Source organism: Hypanus sabinus, chromosome 3 (genome assembly GCF_030144855.1).
Source record: "Hypanus sabinus isolate sHypSab1 chromosome 3, sHypSab1.hap1, whole genome shotgun sequence".
Lineage (NCBI taxonomy): Eukaryota > Metazoa > Chordata > Chondrichthyes > Myliobatiformes > Dasyatidae > Hypanus > Hypanus sabinus.
In genome coordinates, this window is record NC_082708.1 from 111,219,046 (window position 1) to 111,238,559 (window position 19,514).

A 19,514-nucleotide genomic window follows, 5' to 3' on the forward strand; every position below is an offset into this window, starting at 1 on the left:
GTGGGTGTATTTCCCTATGGTAATTGTTACAACAAAAGGCCATTGGTGCAGTTGTAATAACTCACTGTGGCTTCAGTCAAAAGTAATTTTATAATCAACAAGTATTCTTGCATTTTCATAAATAGGTTTTATATGGTCTTGTACTGTACCAAGTTATGGGTCACCTTTCCATTAATATTTTAAAATATTAATCAAAAGGTGACCCATAACGTAGAAGGAAACAAGAACAGGTTCCAAATTCCTTGTCATTGATTTCTGTTCTACATATTGCTTGCAAGGTTATAGATTTCCACCTGACCCTGTGTTCTCTTGACTTCACAAGAGAAAATCGCATCCCATTTTCTGGACCCTGCAGTGATCAACTTCAGTATGCTTAGCTCCTGACTACAAATGTTTTTATGTGATGGAGCAGATTTTATTGTTCTTGGTTGGTTCCTGTTCATTCTCTTCAGACCTAATCTCTGCTGGGCAAGCTTTGGTTATTACATTGCTCAATCTTTGCTCAATGATCTTTCAATTATTACAATTATAAATATTCACAATTGAAAGGTGATTGATCAAATAGTGTTTTGGTAATAAGTTTCTTGTAAAAATTTATTGACTTTGCTGTTTATTTTTCTCCATGTAGTTTTCAAACTGCCTTCACTCAAATATTCACCCAAGAATTAAAATGCTAAAGAAAGCATGATTGAATAGTTTAGCCAATTGCTCTATGTAAATACTTGGTAGAGTGATACAGTGTGACATCTTGTGAATCTTGGCAACTGTTTTTAATGTGCTCTCAGTTTGACTTCCTTCCACTTCTTTGGTCTCAGCCAATCTAGAAAAGCAGTGAAAAAAAGAACAGTCATTAGTCTGTCAGGACGTTTATTACTTAAGAAGAGCTGATATTTCAAGAACAATCTGATCTCTACAAATCTCTCTCTTTGTCAAAGACCTTTACTGGATATGGATATCATTGTATGATCAGCGTCAATTGCTCATCTTTACATCCCTTGTTAGTCAGTTAAGAGCCAACTACATTCCTCTGGAATTGGTGTTACTTACAGGAGATACCTGGGAGGGATGCCAGGATCACATCCCAATAGGAATACAGTATAAACGATTACTGAACTAGAACGATTTTTGTGTTGCTTCATATTCATCACTAAGCATTTTAGTTTTTTTAAAAGTCAAGGTGCCCCACAAGGCTGTGTGCTTAGCCACCTGCTGTATTCACTTTATACTTATCACTGTGAGGCCAAGCACAGCTCCAAATGCTGTATTTAAATTTGCTGATCGTTGGCCGAATCAAAGGTAGTGGTGAATCAGGTTATAGGAGAGAGACTGAAAATTTGACTGAGTGGTGCCACAACTCAATGTCAGCAAGACCAAGGAGCTGATTATTGACTTCAGGAAGAGAAAAAACAGAGGTCCATTTGCCAGTTCTCATTGGGGAATCACAGGTGGAGACGATCAGCAACTTTAAATTCCTCAGAGGGTCCAGCACGTAAGCGCGGCAGCAACTCTACTTTACTTTTTTTAAGACCTTGTGAAGATTTGACATGTCATCTAATATTTTGACAAACTTCAATATATGTGTTTTGGAGACCGTATTGCCTGGTTGCATCACAGCCTGGCATGGAGCAATGCCCTTGAATGGAAAAGCCGACAGAAGGTATCTGATACAGCTCAGTCTATCACGGGTAAAGTCCAACTACCGCTGAGCACATCCACATGGTGTGCTGTCATAGGAAAGCAGCATCCATCATATCATCGTGGATAACCAACAACCAGGCCACGATCTCTTCTTGCTGCTGCCATCAGGAAGAAGGTACAGAACCCACACCACCAGGTACAGAAACAGTTATTTCCCAACCATCAGGCTCTCAAACCAGAGGGGATAACTTCACTCACCCCATGACTCAGCTGTTTCCACAACCTATGGACTCACTTTCAAGGACTCTTCATCTCATGTTCTTATTATTTTATTATTATTATTTCTTCTGGTTTATTTTAAAGTTGCACATTTTGTTATCTTTGTTCTGTTTTGAGTTGATTTTCACTGATTCTTTTGTGTTTCTCATATTTACAGTGAATGCCTGCTTGAAAATGAATGTCCGGATTGTACCTGTGATATATACAGTGCCTATAAAAAGTATTCATTCCCCCTTGAAAGTTTTCATGGTTTATTGTTTTACAACATTGAATCACAGTGGATTTAATTTGTTTTTTCTGACACTGATCAACAGAAAATACTCTTTCATGTCACAGTGAAAACCGATCTCTACAAAGTGAAATAAATTACAAATATGAAAAACAAAAAAATTGATTAAGTATTCACCTCCTTTAATTTGACACACCACATCACTGGTGCAGCCAATAGGTTCTAGAAGTCACATAATTAGTTAAATGGAGATCACCTGTGTTCAGTGGATTGTAGTGAAAATACACCTCTGTCTGGAAGATCCAGCTGCTGGTGAGTCAGTGCAAACAATAGCATAATTGATAAAAAAAAACAGACTATGGGCACAGTAAAAATTGTCCAAAGATGTTAAAATGCTATAAATTCAAAATAAATCACCACACAGTTTCCACAAGTCTCCAGGGTTCCAACAGACTCGCCATCCCAAGCAGGCGGCAGAAGGGAATACCCCTACTATGGACTTTGATGGCGCCGCCTGACTCAGCCTTGCAGACGCAGCACACAACGAAAGCTCAGTCGAACCCAGCCTTGCAGACACAGCACACACCGAAAGCGACCTGACCACAGCGGACTTCAAGTCCGTCAAACCTCCGAGCCGACGACCATTCCCTCCGGCACAGCTTCTCCGAGCACCATCCTCTGCTGAGCGTATTAAGACAGCTCCGACAATGGCCATCGGCAACGCGACCCTGAGGACGGGGGGCCTGTTCTTCCCAGCAGAGTCCCGGACCTCACAGCAGCAGCAGCAACGAAGAAGGTCTTCCTGGAGATTTCCCGATGTTCCTCCATGCTCCCACGTCCATTTTCAATCGACTATGATTGCACACGGCACCCCACTTCACAAATAACAGATAATCAGCTCTGGAGTGGCTGCTGCAAGCTGCGTCACGCCACCATCTTGGATATTGTAGATCTGTTACCAGTCTGTTGTAGTGAGTGCCTTCTTCTTTGGTGGCTTTATGTTGGGGAACAGCATTGGTGCTGGTGATGCAAAAAGACTAAATAAACTCATCAAAAAGGCTGGGTCTGTCCTTGGCTACAACCCAGACTCTTTGGAGTTAGTGGTGGAGAGGAAGTCACTAAACAAACTGTTATCCATTATGGACAATCAGGTACAACATCCTCTCCATGACCAACTGAATAAGCAGCGGAGCACCCTTTCAAACAGGTTCATTCAGCTCTGCACCCACAAGGATCGCTACAGAAAATCTTTCCTATCCATTACAATAAGCATATACAACAGTCCATCTCTGTGCGACAGGAGAACACATCATAGTACAAAAGGCTATTTTATTATTTCATACATTATTATTGCACATTGCTAAATTATGTATATTATTCTGCACTTACTATTATTTTATTGCTAAGTGTGTTATTAAATGTTGCAGTTATAACAATAATTTCCTACTTGGGATCAATAAAGTACTTATTATCATTACTGCTATAATAATTATTATATTATTGAAGTTGATGTGTGATGAAGGTCACATCCAAAGTGCTATGAACATCAGATCTAATGCATCCATAAGAGGACAGAATTTTAACTGTTAGGAGGTGGTGATTGAGGAGGAGCCTGGTGATGAATTTATGTATGGCAGGTAGCAGGAAAACCTGTGAACTTACAGAAGTTGGATTTTCCTCCTTGAAGATTCAAGAAAGGAAGATTCAAGATAGGACTCTGGGGTCCAATAGCACATGTCCTCTTTCAGATGTTAACTATTTGAAATGTATTATCTCTAGGATCACAATAAAGATTGGGTGTGAAAAATCACAAATATGTGTCCTTCATGTGAGATGAGATGAATGCATCGATACCAAACAGTACTGTAGGAGTATCTTTAAGGTCTACGGTAGTTCAGGTAGTTTATTATTCCTTGCTCAAGGGAGATGAAGTTATTATGAAGTGCTTGGTTTCACAGCATTGCTTGTTTCAATGTAAACATTTATTAAACATTTATTAAAGTTACTTAAGGAACTTTATGGAAAAACAAGAGCAGGTGTCGGCCAGGTTGGGGGGGAGAAAAACACTTGAACACAGAGTAGGAGGATGTACCTGTGAGGAGAGTCACTGCAAATTAGGGAAAATTCATGTGCAGAGTAAGCTCTGGTATTGATATGTTGGACTAGTGTGCTTTGAATTCTCTATATTATGCTTGGCAATATTTATCCAGTTTTGTGCTTCTACTTCCTGCAGTGATATTGGTATTGGTCAATCCCAGGATGACAGCATAGTTGGTTTAAAACAGTCCAGACATATTGCACCTGCACTGCCTGTAAGTGGAACCTTATCATCTAGTAATCCTGACCTGTTACAATCTCATCATCGCATTCTCGATTTTAACTCTACCCCAGGTGAGTGTAAATGTAATTCTAAAACTCATTTTCCTGCCTAATCTGGATATTTCTTGCATATTCTTTCTTTTTTTTATATATAAGAGGGAAGAAACTTTGCTCTCTATGTTTTATTCCGTGTCATTTACCGAAATAGCTATTTTAATTGGTGATGGTAAATTGTTGGCTAATAACTGAAATTTTGCTGTTTGATTAAGAATTCGATTTTAACCAGTCCCTTACTGTAATAAATCTCATGATGTAACTTAACTGTAATGATGTCTTTTCTTTATAAAACCCTAAATTTTTAAATTAATGACAAGTGCACAATTATTCATAGAATTATTACATTTCTTTTGTCCCATCAAACAGGATATTGTTATTCAATTTGCAATAAAGTTTTAATAGCTTTGAGGCAGTAAATATAAATATTTAGAGTTGTGTTGTATACTCTAGTTGAATATATTATTGAGATTGCAACCATTTTTATTTCCTTTAAATAGTATTTTTACATTGAGTTTATATACATATTGCAGATTGATTCCTTATATGTTCATCTTAAGGCATTACTTTTATATTCTTAATGTCTTTGCAATTCAAATACAGACTAGCTGTTCACTGCAAGTGGCATAGAATTCTTCCTGCAGTTTTGGAACATAACAGAAGCCACATGCTATGTTGATACACTGGTTGCTGAATTTTTATTCTCTGATAATCTGACTTATCATAATAATAAACACCATAATTTAAAAAATAGTTGGAGGCAATTGTTCACGCTCATCATTTTATAGTTTTTATCTGTTAAATTGAAAGATAAACTGAATTGCCCAGAGGCTGTGAGGAGTGTTTGCTTCTACCTTGTTAAATAATTTTTATTGGTTTAAGATTGACTGCACTTGAAGATCTCATGATATGGTCTGCGTGCCCTAAAGGCAAGCACATCACACTATTTAAGCACAGGTCTAGCCTGAACGTGGATCTTGAGCCCAACTCATTAACTTTGTCAATGTAAAATTCTGTGACCTTTGCGGATGCCATAGCACAACTATAGAAGAAAAACAAACAAATGACAATGTTTTAAGTTTTCACTGGTCCTCAGTTGAATTTGATGCATAACTCTACTAAATATGTTCTCCTAAACATTCTGCAGATGCTGGAAATCTAGAATAACACAGACAAAATGCTGGAGGAACTCAGCAAGTCAGGCTGCATCTATGGGAAGAAAGAAACAGTTGATGTTTTGGGCCAAGACCCCAAATGGGTCCTGTTGAAAGGTCTTTGCCTGATTCATTGACTGTTAATTCCTTTCCATAGATGCTGCCTGACCTGTTGAGTTCTTCCAGCATTTTGTAAGCATTTTTTCCCTGCTGTATCAATAACTGGCTATTTTAAAGTTGAATCTCAAATCTTGCTGTTGTTTCATCTATTATTTGGTTACTGGGCTCATTATTATGAATGGACGTAGACACCACACGGTCAAGTACTGTTACATTCATTTGAGGACTTACTCTGTTTGAAATGATGTGCTGTTTTCAGTGTGTTTTATCTTCCAGCAATCTGTTGAAGGGATTGATATATTGAAGATCTGTTAATTTGACAAATACAGGTTGCAAGTCATCATGACATACAGCGTACTTACTATGAATTGCTTTGTGATTTATTTCCCAAAACTTAATGAAAGGCAGCTGCAGATTGTTAATGGGCACATGTAAAAGGATAGGTTATAGGGAAAGTAAATAGAACGACAGAAAGAAATTGGAATAGAATTCCTTTGACAGCTGGTTTATACTTGATGGGGCTAATATCCTCCTGCATTGTAAGGAAATATGAAAAGTTCTTCAGTCTGTAGACTGTTGTTCATTTAAAGCAGCAGCAATAGCAGCTCATTAGTTAGAAAAGACAGAGCCATTTACTTTGAAAGCCATTGATGTACAATATGCAGCAGTTAGAGTCCCATTCATTGTGAGTACAGCCTTTGCATAGGGAGGACTTATGAATACGACAGCAGGAGCTGCACTGTGAAAGCATGTACCAGGAGGATCAAATGATGATAAGAGCCCATTCAGTCTCAGTCACAAGAGCCTGATGCCTGAAAAGCAACAATGTAACTGTTCAACAAAGTGCATGATCTTTATGTATTAGTGGCGTCGATAAGATTCGTCCCCGGATAACAGAGGTTTCTCACAGCAAGGCATGAAGCATGGACTGTCATTCCTAAACTTGGCTTGCATTGACATCCCCATGTTTAAGATCTTTAAAACTCAAAGAGCAACTCAGCTCATTGGCTTCTTGGTCTTCAAGTGGCATTGGACTTACCGTGATGTAACTATTAGAGTAGAATTTCTGAGTAAATGTAATACATAATATAATAATCACCATTGTAAGCATTTAAATTATCGGCACGAGTCTATTGTCATTGCTAACATTAGGGACCGTAAGAATAAGCAGGATGCCATTGGCATGATTGAATAAAGTAGCTTGGATAACACTATGTGGCTTTGTGACATGATACCCTAGACGGCTCTTGTACATCCTGTCTTGATGTGCTTTCCTCACCTTGAGATGGATAAAATGGACTTTTACATGCTTGCAGCACATGACAATAGAGTAAGATTAGCATCTTTCTTTTGGAAGTCAAAAATTGCCTTACTGTTTTCCCAAATGGATAATAAAAGGTTCAAAGGTCTAAGAAATGTATAAAATATACATCCTGAAATGCTTTCTCTTTGCAAAACATCCACAAAAACAGAGAAGTGCCCCAAAGAATGAATGATAGTTAAACGTGAGAACCTCAAGTGTCCCCCCAGTTTCCCCCTCCTGCGTGTAAGCGGCAGCGAGCAGCGATTTTCCCCCCTCACCCCACCAGTAAAATTAAACATGCATCAGTATAATCACCGAGCTCAAGCATGTGCTAAGCAATAAGCCAGGGGTTGGCAACGTTTACCACTGAAAGAGCCAATATGGACCCATTTCCCACAGAAAAGAAAACACTGGGAGCCACAAAATGAAATAACACTGCATACAACGGGTTTTTTTTGTGCCTTTATGCTATGTATAAACAAACTATAATGTGTTGCATTTATAAAATTGATGAACTCCTGCAGAGAAAACAAAATTACATTTCTGCATGCAACAAAAACATTTTGAACTCCGAAAAAAAGACGTTGGGTTGAAGGTTATTCCGTAGGTAGCCTACCTTGGATCGAAGAATTAAAAGAATGCGCGCACTGGCGGGTGTCAGGCATTGGCAGTTGTGATGTATATTAATAGCGATAAAAAACACGTTGTAGCGGTGTGCTACACGCAGCGCTAAAATAAAGACTGCAGTCAAAGGTAACTTTATTCGAACTAAACAGCCTTGCTTTAAAGCCTCCCTCAACCCGTCCCCGTGGGCGCGGATGCTCCAAAAGACACGTACTCACAAACCCCCGTAGGCTATCTCCCTTAGCCGGAATGGTGGCTAATTGTGAGCCGGTTCGGATGTGCCAGGAAACGGTGTCTCCGCAGTTTTCAGATTGTACAAGATCACCATAATCTTCAAATTTCGAATTACATTTCAAAAGCTAACAAACCACGGGGAGCCGCATCACAGAGATCAAAGAGCCGCATGTGGCTCCGGAGCCGCAGGTTGCCGACCTCTGCAATACGCGATAGCAAAGACACAGACCTTGCAGTTACCCCAGAAGTTTTGCATTTTATCTGGTTCTCTCTCTTCTTGGAAAGGGAGAGAGAGGTGTCCCCCATTTTTACAGCACGTGGAGGTTATAACAACAACCTGCTGGTTTACAAACTTAGAAGTCCGTTTCGTCATTTTTTCCCAGCTCTGCGCTGGAAGATCGCAAAGACTTTGGGTCTTTGGGCCCACAGCAAAAGATTTTCCGGCCTCGCTGATGACACACGAGTTTTCGGCCATGACACTGACCCTCAATCTGCCTGTCTCCAGAGCCCCTAGATCTTAGGCTTTCAAACGCGATCAAGATTCTCAGGCCAAACCCTTGACATGTAGAATAGCAGCCAGTTGTGGAACCTTGAGGGCGAGTCCCATTCCTGCAAAGAACCGAAGCTTGCGTGTAACTCCCAAGTCAGGGTCTTCAAAAGAACTCTGAAAGGAAAAAAATAAAGATATTAAAGGTAGAAATAGAGCTGTTTCTGAAGATGCAAGCAAAGGAGTTGCCATTAGCTGCCATCATTCCTCCTCAGCTTCACCCCTTGTTTGATACAAAACATTAAAGAGAATTAAAATTTTCAAAAACATTAATCTGTAAGTCAACACAGCAGAATAGCTTCAGTGATAGAAAAAATTAAGATTTCATAACTCTTGAAAAATACTCTCACTTCCCAAGCTAGAAGAAACCAAAATCAAAATAGGAAACTGCCATAAATTCTTCCAAGAAGCTGCCAAAGTTTCTATTAAGTTCATTTTACAATCAAATATATCAGGCAACATGGAGACAAAATGGAAAAGGAGGGTGGTGAATGCGGGCAGTAGATTTAAAATATCAGGTGGTGCTGGTGTAGGAATTCCAAGAGTAGGAATTTATACAATGCCTACAAGATGGCTTTTTCAAGCAGTTGTTGTCAAGCCCACGAGGGTAAAGGCAATCCTGGATTTGGTGTTATTCAACAAACCAGAGTTTAAATAGTGAGTTTAAAGTAAAGGAACTCTTAGGCAGTGACCTTAATATGATAGAATTCACATTGCAGTTTGAGAGAGAAGCTGCTAAAATTTGATGTATCAGTTTCACAGTTATGTAAAGATGACTACAGAGGTACGTTTCTGGGTATATTTAAAGCAGAGATTTATAGATTATTGATTAGTAAAGGTTATGGGGAGAATGCTGGAAAATGGGGTAGAGAGTGAAAGTAATTTAATCCATATTGGAATTGCGGAGCAGGCTTGATGTATCAAATGGCCTAATTCTGCTCTTATGCCTTAAGTCCATCACTTGTAATTCAATTATTTTTAAATCTCCCAATCATTTTAAAACATAAGTAATAAGAGCTTGAATAGGTAATCTGGCCCATCAAACCTGCTCCACCATTCAATAAGATCATGATCGATCTGGTCATTGACTCGGCTCCACTTACCTGCCTTTTCGTAACCCTTATTTCCCCGTTATGTAAAAATCTATCTTAATTGTGTCTTAAATATATTTAAAGAGGTAGTTTCTTCACATCCAACCTTAGTCTATTTCCCTGAATCTTGTTCCCTAATTCTAGTCAGCATCTATTTGCAGAGTAAATAATCTTGTGCTTTGCAGCGATAACTGCACAAGTAGTCTAGTGGTTTTTGCTTGATGTACCACAGTTCTTTAGCTAGGTAGTCTAGGAAAACTTAATTGTACAAGGTGATCAAGTCTACTTTGGTTACTTTAAATGGCTGCATACTTAAATTAGCAGCAATTCTTTCTTATACTTGTGACATGGAGGAGGCTTTTTCCATTGGTCCCATTCCACCCTCTTTGCATATACCCCTGCAATTTATTTTCTCTTCCATATGCCTATCAAGTCCCCTTTGGTTTGAAGGCCAAATTTTAAGAAATGAGAAAGGATCTAAAAAGCATGGATTGGTGCAGGTTGTTCTCTGGCAAGGACGTGATCATAAGTGGGAGGCCTTCAAAGGAGAAATTTTGAGAGTGCAGAGTTTGTATGTTCCTGCCAGGATTAAAGGCAAAGTGAATAAGAATAAGGAACCTTGGTTCTCGAGGGATATTGGAACTCTGATAAAGAAGTAGAGAGAGATGTATGACGTATAAACAACAGGGAGAAAATAAGGTGCTTGAGTATAAAAAGTGCAAAAAAAAAACTTAAGAAAGTAATCAGGAGGGCTAAAAGAAGACATGAGTTTGCTTTGGCAGTCGAGGTGAAGGATAATCCGAAGAGCTTTTACAGGTATATTAAGAGCAAAAGGATAGGAAGGGGTAAAATTGGTCCTCTTGAAGATCAGAGTATGGAACCAAAAGAAATGGGGGAGATCTTAAATGGGTTTTTTTTTGCGTCTGTATTTACTAAGGAAACTGGCATTGAGTCAATGGAAATAAGGCAAACAAATAGTGAAGTCATAGAACCTATACAGATTGAAGAGGAGGAGGTGCTTGCTATCTTGAGGCAAATCAGAGTAGATAAATCCCCAGGACCTGACAAGGTATTCCCTCAGACCTTGAAGGAGTCTAGTGTTAAAATTGCAGGGGCCCTGGCAAATATATTTAAAATGTTGGTATCTATGGGTGAGGTGCTGGAGGATTGGAGGATAGCTCATTTTTCCGTTGTATAAAACAGGCTCTAAAAGTAATCCGGGAAATTATAGGCCAGTAAATTTGAAGTCAGTAGTAGGTAAATTATTGGAAAGAGTACTAAGAGATGGGATCTACAAGTATTTGGATAGACAGGGACTTATTAGGGAGTCGACATGGCTTTGTGCATGGTAGGTCATGTTTAACCAATCAATTAGGGTTTTTCGAGGAGGTTACCAGGAAAGTGGATGAAGGGAAGGCAGTGGATATTGTATACATGGACTTCAGTAAGGCCTTTGACAAGGTCCCGCATGGGAGGTTAGTTAAGAAGGTTCAGTCGCTATGTATACATGGTGAGGTAGTAAATTGGATTGAACATTGGCTCAATGGGAGAAGCCAGAGAGTGGTAGTGGAGGATTGCTTCTCTGAGTGGAGGCCTGTGATAATAGTGGTGTGCCACAGGGATCAGTGATGGCTCCATTGTTATTTGTCATCTATATCAATGATCTGGATGATAATGTGGTGAATTGGATCAACAAATTTGCTGATGATACAAAGATTGGAGGTGTAGTGGACAGTGAGGAAGATTTTCAAAACTTGCAGAGAGATTTGGACCAGCTGGAAAAATGGGCTGAAAAATGGCAGATGGAGTTTAATACAGACGTGTGAGATATTGCACTTTGGAAGACAAACCAAGGTAGAACATACAAGGTAAATGGTAGGGCACTGAGGAGTGCAGTAGAGTAGAGGGATCTGGGAATACAGATACAAAATTCCCCAAAAGTGGCATCACAGGTAGATTGGGTAGTAAAGAGAGCTTTTGGTACATTGGCCTTTATAAATCAAAGTATTGAGTATAAGAGTTGGCATGTTATGATGAGGTTGTATAAGGCATTGGTGAGGCCAAATTTGGAGAACTGTGTGCAGTTTTGGTACCTAATTACAGGAAGGATATTAATAAGGTTGAAAGAGTGCAGAGAAGGTTTGCAAGGATGTTACTGGGACTTGAGAAACTGAGTTACAGAGAAAGGTTGAATAGGTTAGGACTTTATTCTTTGGAGTGTAGAGCAATGAGGAGAGATTTGATAGAGGTATATAAAATTATGGTGGGTATAGGTAGAGTGAATGCAAGCAGGCTTTTTCCACTGAGGCTAGGGGAGAAAAAAAACCAGAGGACATGGGTTGGGGGGGTGGATTTAAAGGGAACATTGGGGGGGACTTCTTCACACAGAAAGTGGTAGGTGTGTGGAATGATCTGCCAGATAAAGTTGTAAATGCGGGCTCACTTTTAACATTTAAGTAAAACTTGAACAGGTACATGGATGAGAGGGGTATGGAGGGATATGGTCCAGGTGCAGGTCAGTGGGACTAGGCAGAAAAATGGTTTGGCACAGCCAAGAAATGCCGAAGAGCCTGTTTCTGTGCTGTAATGTTCTATGGTTCTATGATTCTTTGTGCCATTAATTGAAGTGCCATTTAACCTCCCAATATGTCTTTAGGCTGTTGGCAGGAAGGCCTGGGAGGATGAAGAGCTGGAGAACCCAGAGGAAGTTCCTGAGATCAGGAAGAGAATGTGCAGATTCCACAGAAACAATACCCATAGTTAGGATTGCATTTGGGTCTCTGGAGCTGTAAGGCAGGAGCACTGACTGCACCAAATACTGGGTCACAAAGGAAACATTAAAACAGTGAATTAAAATCTTCTGCCACTACCGTTTTTTGTGAACATTTCTTGTAAACTTTGAAAATCTACTTGTGTAGCAAGGTGCTTCCCCTGTGATTGTTATTTGCTGTTAGAAGACTGGTTCTTCCCTTAGCCTTGCGATGTAGAACCAAGTGGAGTCCGACTAGTCAATATGCCCATGATGAGTTTATGTCCTTGACGAGCCAGCAACAATCGAGATGTGCCAACTTGTGCATCTTTAGACTTGGAAAGTAGGCTTGGATGCATTACCAAGCAATTGGAAGAGTATTCCTGGTTACAAGTAAAGAGAGCCATCAATGTTTTACCTAATAAGGCAATCTCTATGCTTCAGGACTATTTTAAATGGGCTAACTGGCAGATGTTTAAGGAGGCCACCATAAACACTGAAGACACAGGCCTCAAGAGATGTGTCTTATCTGTCATTGGCTATATCTGTAAGGGTTTAGATGGCATTGGTACAAGAGTGATTATCTCATGGTCCAACCAGAATCCCTGGCTGATGCTGAGGTGTGCTACCTACTAAAAGCCTGGGCCACTGACTTAAAGTCTGGAGATAGAACAGGTCTTGGAGGAGCCAGGAGAAATCTCATCTTGGATATCAAAGCCCAACTGCGCACAAAAAAATTCAGGAGCACAAGTCTGATAGCAAACCCGACATAAGTAACTGGGCATCAAGGGCATTACTGACTACCCAAGGAAAAGCAGCATTGACTGTACCAGTGATGCCTCCCACCCTGACACTTTAAATAACTTTTATGCATGTTTCAAGACATGGAACACAACACTAGTTATGAATGCAACCCCCCTCTCTCCCCCCCCCCCCCCCCCCCCCACCAAGCAGCTATGTGAGAAGGGCCTTGCAGAGAGTCAAGAGTCAACCCTGTAAAGCTTTTGGGCAAGACAAAACCCCAGGCCAAATAGTTGTGGAGTATGCACACCAGCTCACTGACAGCTTCACGGTCATCTTCACTCTTCACTCATCCAGGCTGCTCCAACTCAGCCACCATCACCCTTGTAGCAAATAACTCTACACGATCAATTCTAAATGACTACCACTGGGGGCACTGACACTAACTGTCATGAAGTGCTTTGACTGGCTGGTAATGGCACTGATCAAAAACTCCATTTCTGCCACACTGGATACTCACCAATAATCTCAGAACCACACTGAGATTGACTCCATACCATCTTTCATGCATTAGCCCCTACTCAATACATCTAGAAAGCAAGGACACCTATGATAGAATGTTTCTGGATTTCAGTTTGGCATTCAACACTGTTGTTCCCCAGAGCTTGGTGAGCAAGATCCTACTCCTTGGTCTAAATACACCATTGTGTAATGGCATTTTGGACTTCTTAACCAACAGACTACAGAGAGTCAGGATGCACAACCGTTATTCTCAGCTCGGGTACCCCACACTTCTCCAGGCTGTGTGCTGTGCCCATTATTGTACACTGTGATCATGCATGACTGCATGGCTAATCAAACACCCAAGCAATCACATTGTCAAGTTCACCAATGACACGACAGTGCTGGGGCTTATCACCAACATTGATCAGGCAGAAGAACTTGAGGCCTGGTGTCAGATAAATAACCTCTTCCTGAAATGTCAACAAAGCAAAGGGGATGGTTATCAATTTCAGGAGAACTCACACTTTGCACACACCACTTTACATTGGTGGCACAATAGTGGAAACTGAGAGCACTTTCAAATTCCTGGGAGTACGTACCTCACGCAACCTCTCATGGTCCCGGAGCACAATTAGGAAAGCTCACCAATGCCTCTACTTTCTGATAAGGCTGAAGAAAGTTGGTCTATGTACATCTGTACTGATGTCCAACAGATGTGTAGTAGAGCGTATTCTAACATGTTGCATCATGCTTGATACAGAAAATGCACTGCAGCAGACAGGAAGGCTCTATAATGGGTAGTCAAAACTGTCCAAGCATCATTGGCACCAGCCTACTACCTACCATTAAGGACATGTTTGCAGAAAGGTGCTGGAAAAGGGCCAATAACATGAAGGATTGCCCCCATCCTACTCATGAACTGTTTGTCCCACTTCTATCAGGGAGAGGCTATGTAGCATCCATGCCAGGACCATCAGACTCAAAAACAGATCATTTCCCCAAGCAGTAAGCTTGATCAATCCCTCCACAACCCCTACCACCACTACTTAGACTTCTGTCAGAGACACCTTATGTACAGGCACTCACCTACTAGCACTTAGTGAACATACAATCAATTATGTATATAAGCTGTCTTATGTATTTATATTTATTGTGCTTTTTATTATTGTGTTCTGTTATTGAGTTTTTTGTTTTGTATTGGATTTGGAGTAATAACTATGTCTTTTCTGCTCTACACATATACTAGAAATGACATTTAACAATCTTGAACAGTAGAGAAGGTAGGACCCTCCACTACCATCACCTCTCTCATGGTGCTGGAAATAAAATGGGAGCTGGCATGGACCAATTAGGTTGGATGGCCTTCTACTGTGCCATTTTAAGTACAAGATAAAATTTATTGTTAACTTGTGCATGCAGCCTTTGAACTTAACCATTATAGATTTGATAATATTTTACCTCCTTCAGTTCGTAACTGGGGTAGGTCAAACCACAGGCACTAGAGATTTTGAAATCAAAATCAGGTTTGATTTCACTTGCATATGTTGTAAAATTTGTTGTAACGCTGCAGCAGTGCATTGCAATACAAAATAATAATAACTGTATATTACAGTGGATTCCTTCATATTCATCTTCATCTCATGGGGCACGGCACTGTTCCAGGCATTTTAAATTGCTTACCAAAGTGCAATCTCCATAATGCCTTTGTCATAGGGCTTCTTTAACCCTCTGAGACACCTCTTGACTGTAGCTCTCTTCTTACTTCTGCATGACTGCGGGTTGCTGATACCAGATTTCTCACTTTGTGAAACCGCTATTTAATCTGTGTCCCCATGTTGCTAATGTTGGGGCAGACAAACTGATCTAATGGAATGCACTGCTTCTCTGGCAGCTCCTTGTGAATGAAGGGGCTATGTTCTGCTGGGGCAGAAGATTGTGCCCTTGATTTCCTTCCCTACATCTGAAGAAAATAAAAATGCATGCTGCATGGTGCAGTACCAATTTTCTACTGCAAATATTATGCCTGATCACTAAACCATGCCTCTTACTGCAGTGTGAACACTTGCAGTGTTTTGTAACATCTTTGTTTACATTGTCTTCTAGGTACAGATAAAGATTTGCTAATTGTTTGTGAGAGATGAGCTCATGCAAAAGTGTTAGGGAACTGGAGCTGGATGACCTTCGGTTCACTTGGGAGAATGTGAAGGTGATAGCTACAGGAAGGTAGAATTAATACAGGAAGGTACACCTTAATTGCAGGAGGCAGGTAGCTGGGAGCCAGGTGAAGGAAAGGGAATAGGCAGATTGTGCAGAATAACCCCGTTGCTGTTTCCACTTTGGATACTTTTGGGGCTGGGAGGAGCAACCTAACCTACCAAGAGAAAGCCGCAGCAACCAAGTCTTTGGCACAGAGTTAGGCTCTGATTCAAAAGGGAAGAAGAGGAGAAAAGCAGTGAAAGGGGATCAGTTAAGGGGGACAAACAGAGATCTTGTGGATGTGAAATAGGCTTGCTAATTGTATGTTGTCTCCCAGGTGCCGGGATCAGGGATGCCTCAGATCAGGTCCCCAGTATTCTTAAGGAGGAAGGGGAATCACCAGAAGTTGTGGTACATATTGGTATCAACGACATAGTTAAGGAAAAGGGATGAGGTCCTTAAGTGGGAGTATAGGAAGCTGAAAAGTAGGACCTAAGTAATAACAATCTCTAGGTTACTGATTGGATGTGCCATTGAGGGTAAGACTAGGATGATATTGCAGTTGAATGTGTAGCTGAAGAATTGGTGTATGAGGCAGGGTTTCAGATTTCTGGATCATTGTGATCTCTTCTGGGGAAGTATGACCTGTACAAAAGAGATGAGCTACAATTGAACTTGAGGGGGCCAGTGTGGGCCAGTTTAAACTCTGTTAGCAGAGTGATGGGAAACTGAGTGATAGGTCAGAGTATTAAGATGTAAAGGTAGGTGCAGCATGTAGAGGGACTGCGAAGAAGGATAGGCAGTAGATAGAGCATAGTAGCAGTCAGTTTGATGGGTTGAAATGTGTATTTTAATGTGAGAGCTATCGGACAAGGGTGATGAACTTAGAGCATTGATCAGTACATGGAACTACAACACTGACTATTACAAACACTTGACTGTCACAAGGGCAGGAATGGCTGCTGGATGTTCTGGTTTTAGGTGTTTCAAAAGGGACAGCTTGGGGGAAATTGCTAATCAGGAATAGTGTTACATTTGTAGAAAGGGCAGATGTTCTGGAGGATTGTTTACTGAGTTAGACACTTAGGGCACATTGAAGGGCCGAGCAGAGGAGAAGCCATATTGAATCTGGTACGAGACAGTGAACCTGATCAGATGACAATTTTTTTAGAAAGATATAGATTAACTTTATTTGTTACAAGTGCATCGATACATGGAAGCGTAGACTGAAATGCATCATTTGCATCAAACCTAATCAGTAAGGATCGTGCTGGTCAGCATATTTTTGGCACCAGCAGAACAAGCCCACAAGTCCTAAATGCAGGTTCCCCCCACTATTCGAAGGTAGAGCATTCCAGTGAAATGGTTCGTAAGCTGGAATGTCGTAAAGTGAAGAAGCAATTACCATTTATTTATATGGGAAAAATTTGTGAGCGTTTGCAGACCCAAAAAATAACCTACCAAATCATGCCGAATAACACAAAACCTAAAATAACACTAACATATAGTAAAAGCAGAAATGATCTGATAAATACACAGCCTATATAAAGTAGGAATACTTTTCTGCAATTATTGCAGCAATGTCCACCGTAGCAAAAATCTCACACAAGAACTCTCGGCAGAAACACACGGCGCAAGAACTCTTGGCAGAAGCACTCTTTCCAGTAACCTTTAAGCTATGAAGCTGCCAAATCATACCAAGAAACACATAAAAATACACAGCCTATATAAAGTAGAAATAATGCATGTATAGTGTAGTTTCACTTACCGGAATCGGGAAGACAGTGATGGTGGTGTGTTAGGCTGAGTAGTCGAAGGTTGGGGTAGTGGGAGGTTGAGGAGACTGGGGTGTCATCTCATCATCGTCTGTTTCCATCAGGGCAGGCAGGTCACCTTCTATGTCTGCCTGCCTCGATGTGGAAAGTCAAGTTACGTCGTCTGCTGTGGTTGATGTGGAAGGCTTGAAAAATGACAGTATGCTTGACTGCTTAGCCGTTTTCTATCATAGCTCTTTGTAAGCACTCAAACCATCCTGCAAATATGCCCCAAACCTACGTACCCTTTCAAAATTAAAGTCATACTTTTCTGCAATCATTGCAGCATTGTCAATCGCAGCAAAAATCTCACGCAATTGCTTCACGTTCAGTTACTGGACGACTTCACTTTCGCTACTGCGTTTGGCTTCAATTGTTAGCCTTTCCTCTTCATCAGCTCTTCATCTGTCAGTTCTTGGTCTTGGGATGCCAAAACCTCTTCAACATCATCTTCGTCAACTTCCACAAACCCTTAGCCAAACTCACTATATCCTTACTTCGTTCACCACAATCGAAACGCTTTATTATGTCTAGTTTTATGCTAAGTGTAACACCCTTACATGCTCTTTTAGGCTTTTCCGATACCTTAGAACTCATCTTGCTAATGGATGTACAAAATAAATTGGCAAAAAGCACAGATGTTCACAGGCACGTGTTTAAGCAATGCCAGCTAGAATGCAGTTCTGAGAGAGGAACTCGGCTGCTTGGCATGCATGCTGCCTTTTTTCGTAACAGTGAAAACACCTTCAGTTAGCAAAAACAGATAACTAATGTAGGTCTTTCGTAACAGCGAGGTGCCGTAAAGCGAACGTTTAAAAAATGGGGGACACCTGTATACGTCTTTGAAATGTGGGAGCACTCGAGGAAACCCATGCAGTCACGGTGAATGTACAAACTGCTTACGGGCAGCAGCGGGAATTGAACTTCGATCAGTGATTGCTGTCACTGTAAGAGCATTACACTAACCACTACACTACAGTGCCACTCCCATTTTGGAGATACCATTGTTGTGTTGTCTCCTGCACTTGTTGTGTACCGTTGTGCAGAGACTCCGTGTAGTCCAACAAATGGAGTGAGTGATTGTCCTAGTCGCTTTTATTGTGATCACAAGACCCTATCTTAGACTTTGGTAATGTAGAATACTGCAAATCAGTTCACAGATCTATTGGCAAGACCGACAGCAGGGAAGCTGTGTTTTTCTCAGTTGTATCGAGGACGAGACCAAGGCTATCATGTCACCTATTGCAGTTGCCTAGGAGAAAGCAGCTGAGGCAGTGTGGGAGAGTACAGGGTCCTCTTTTTTGTGTGCTGGGTCCTGTACAGGGTTGGGACTGGTCCCTGCTGTAGATGTTGCCCTCCAGTGTTCACTTAGTGGAAGAACAAGCCGGGCCAAGCCAATTTACAGTCATGTGAGTCAGGAACTTGGGCTATGTTATTTTTTTTCTTAGTGACTTTTTTTCTGAAATCGTAACTATATGTGCTGTTTGTGCTATGTGTTTTGTGCAGTGTATAATGCATTTTGCACCTTGGCCCTGGAAAACCCTGTTTAGTTTTGTTATGTATGTATGGTTTAATGATAACTTTAATTCCCTGCCCTTTACCATTGATTTGGACAGGGATAGGAGCAAATGATATGGGAAAGTATTTAATTGGAGGAGAGCATATTAATATTATTAGGCAGGAACTTGGAAGTATAAATTGGGAACAGATTTACTCAAGGAAATGCACAACGAAGGTATGGAGATTGTTTAGGGAACACTTGCATGGGGTTCATGATAGGTTTAGCCCATTGAAGCACAGAAAGGATGATCGGGTGAAGGAATCCTGGCTGACAGGAGATATGGAACATCTAATCAAGAGGAAGAACGAAGCTTACTTAAGGTAAGGGAGCAAAGATCAGTCAGGAATTTAGAGAATT

General features: G+C 40.7%; 1 protein-coding gene across 6 annotated transcripts in view; it reads left to right on the forward strand.

Annotated features, from left to right (window-relative positions):
* rapgef2b (Rap guanine nucleotide exchange factor 2b) overlaps positions 1-19,514 on the forward strand; it is a 357,783-nt gene that overhangs the window by 278,817 nt on the left and 59,452 nt on the right. For all 6 annotated transcript variants that reach the window (XM_059964949.1, XM_059964950.1, XM_059964952.1 and 3 more), the window contains one exon: positions 4,380-4,537. In XM_059964949.1, the coding sequence (XP_059820932.1) occupies positions 4,380-4,537 (158 nt within the window). The remainder of the gene's footprint in view (positions 1-4,379; positions 4,538-19,514) is intronic.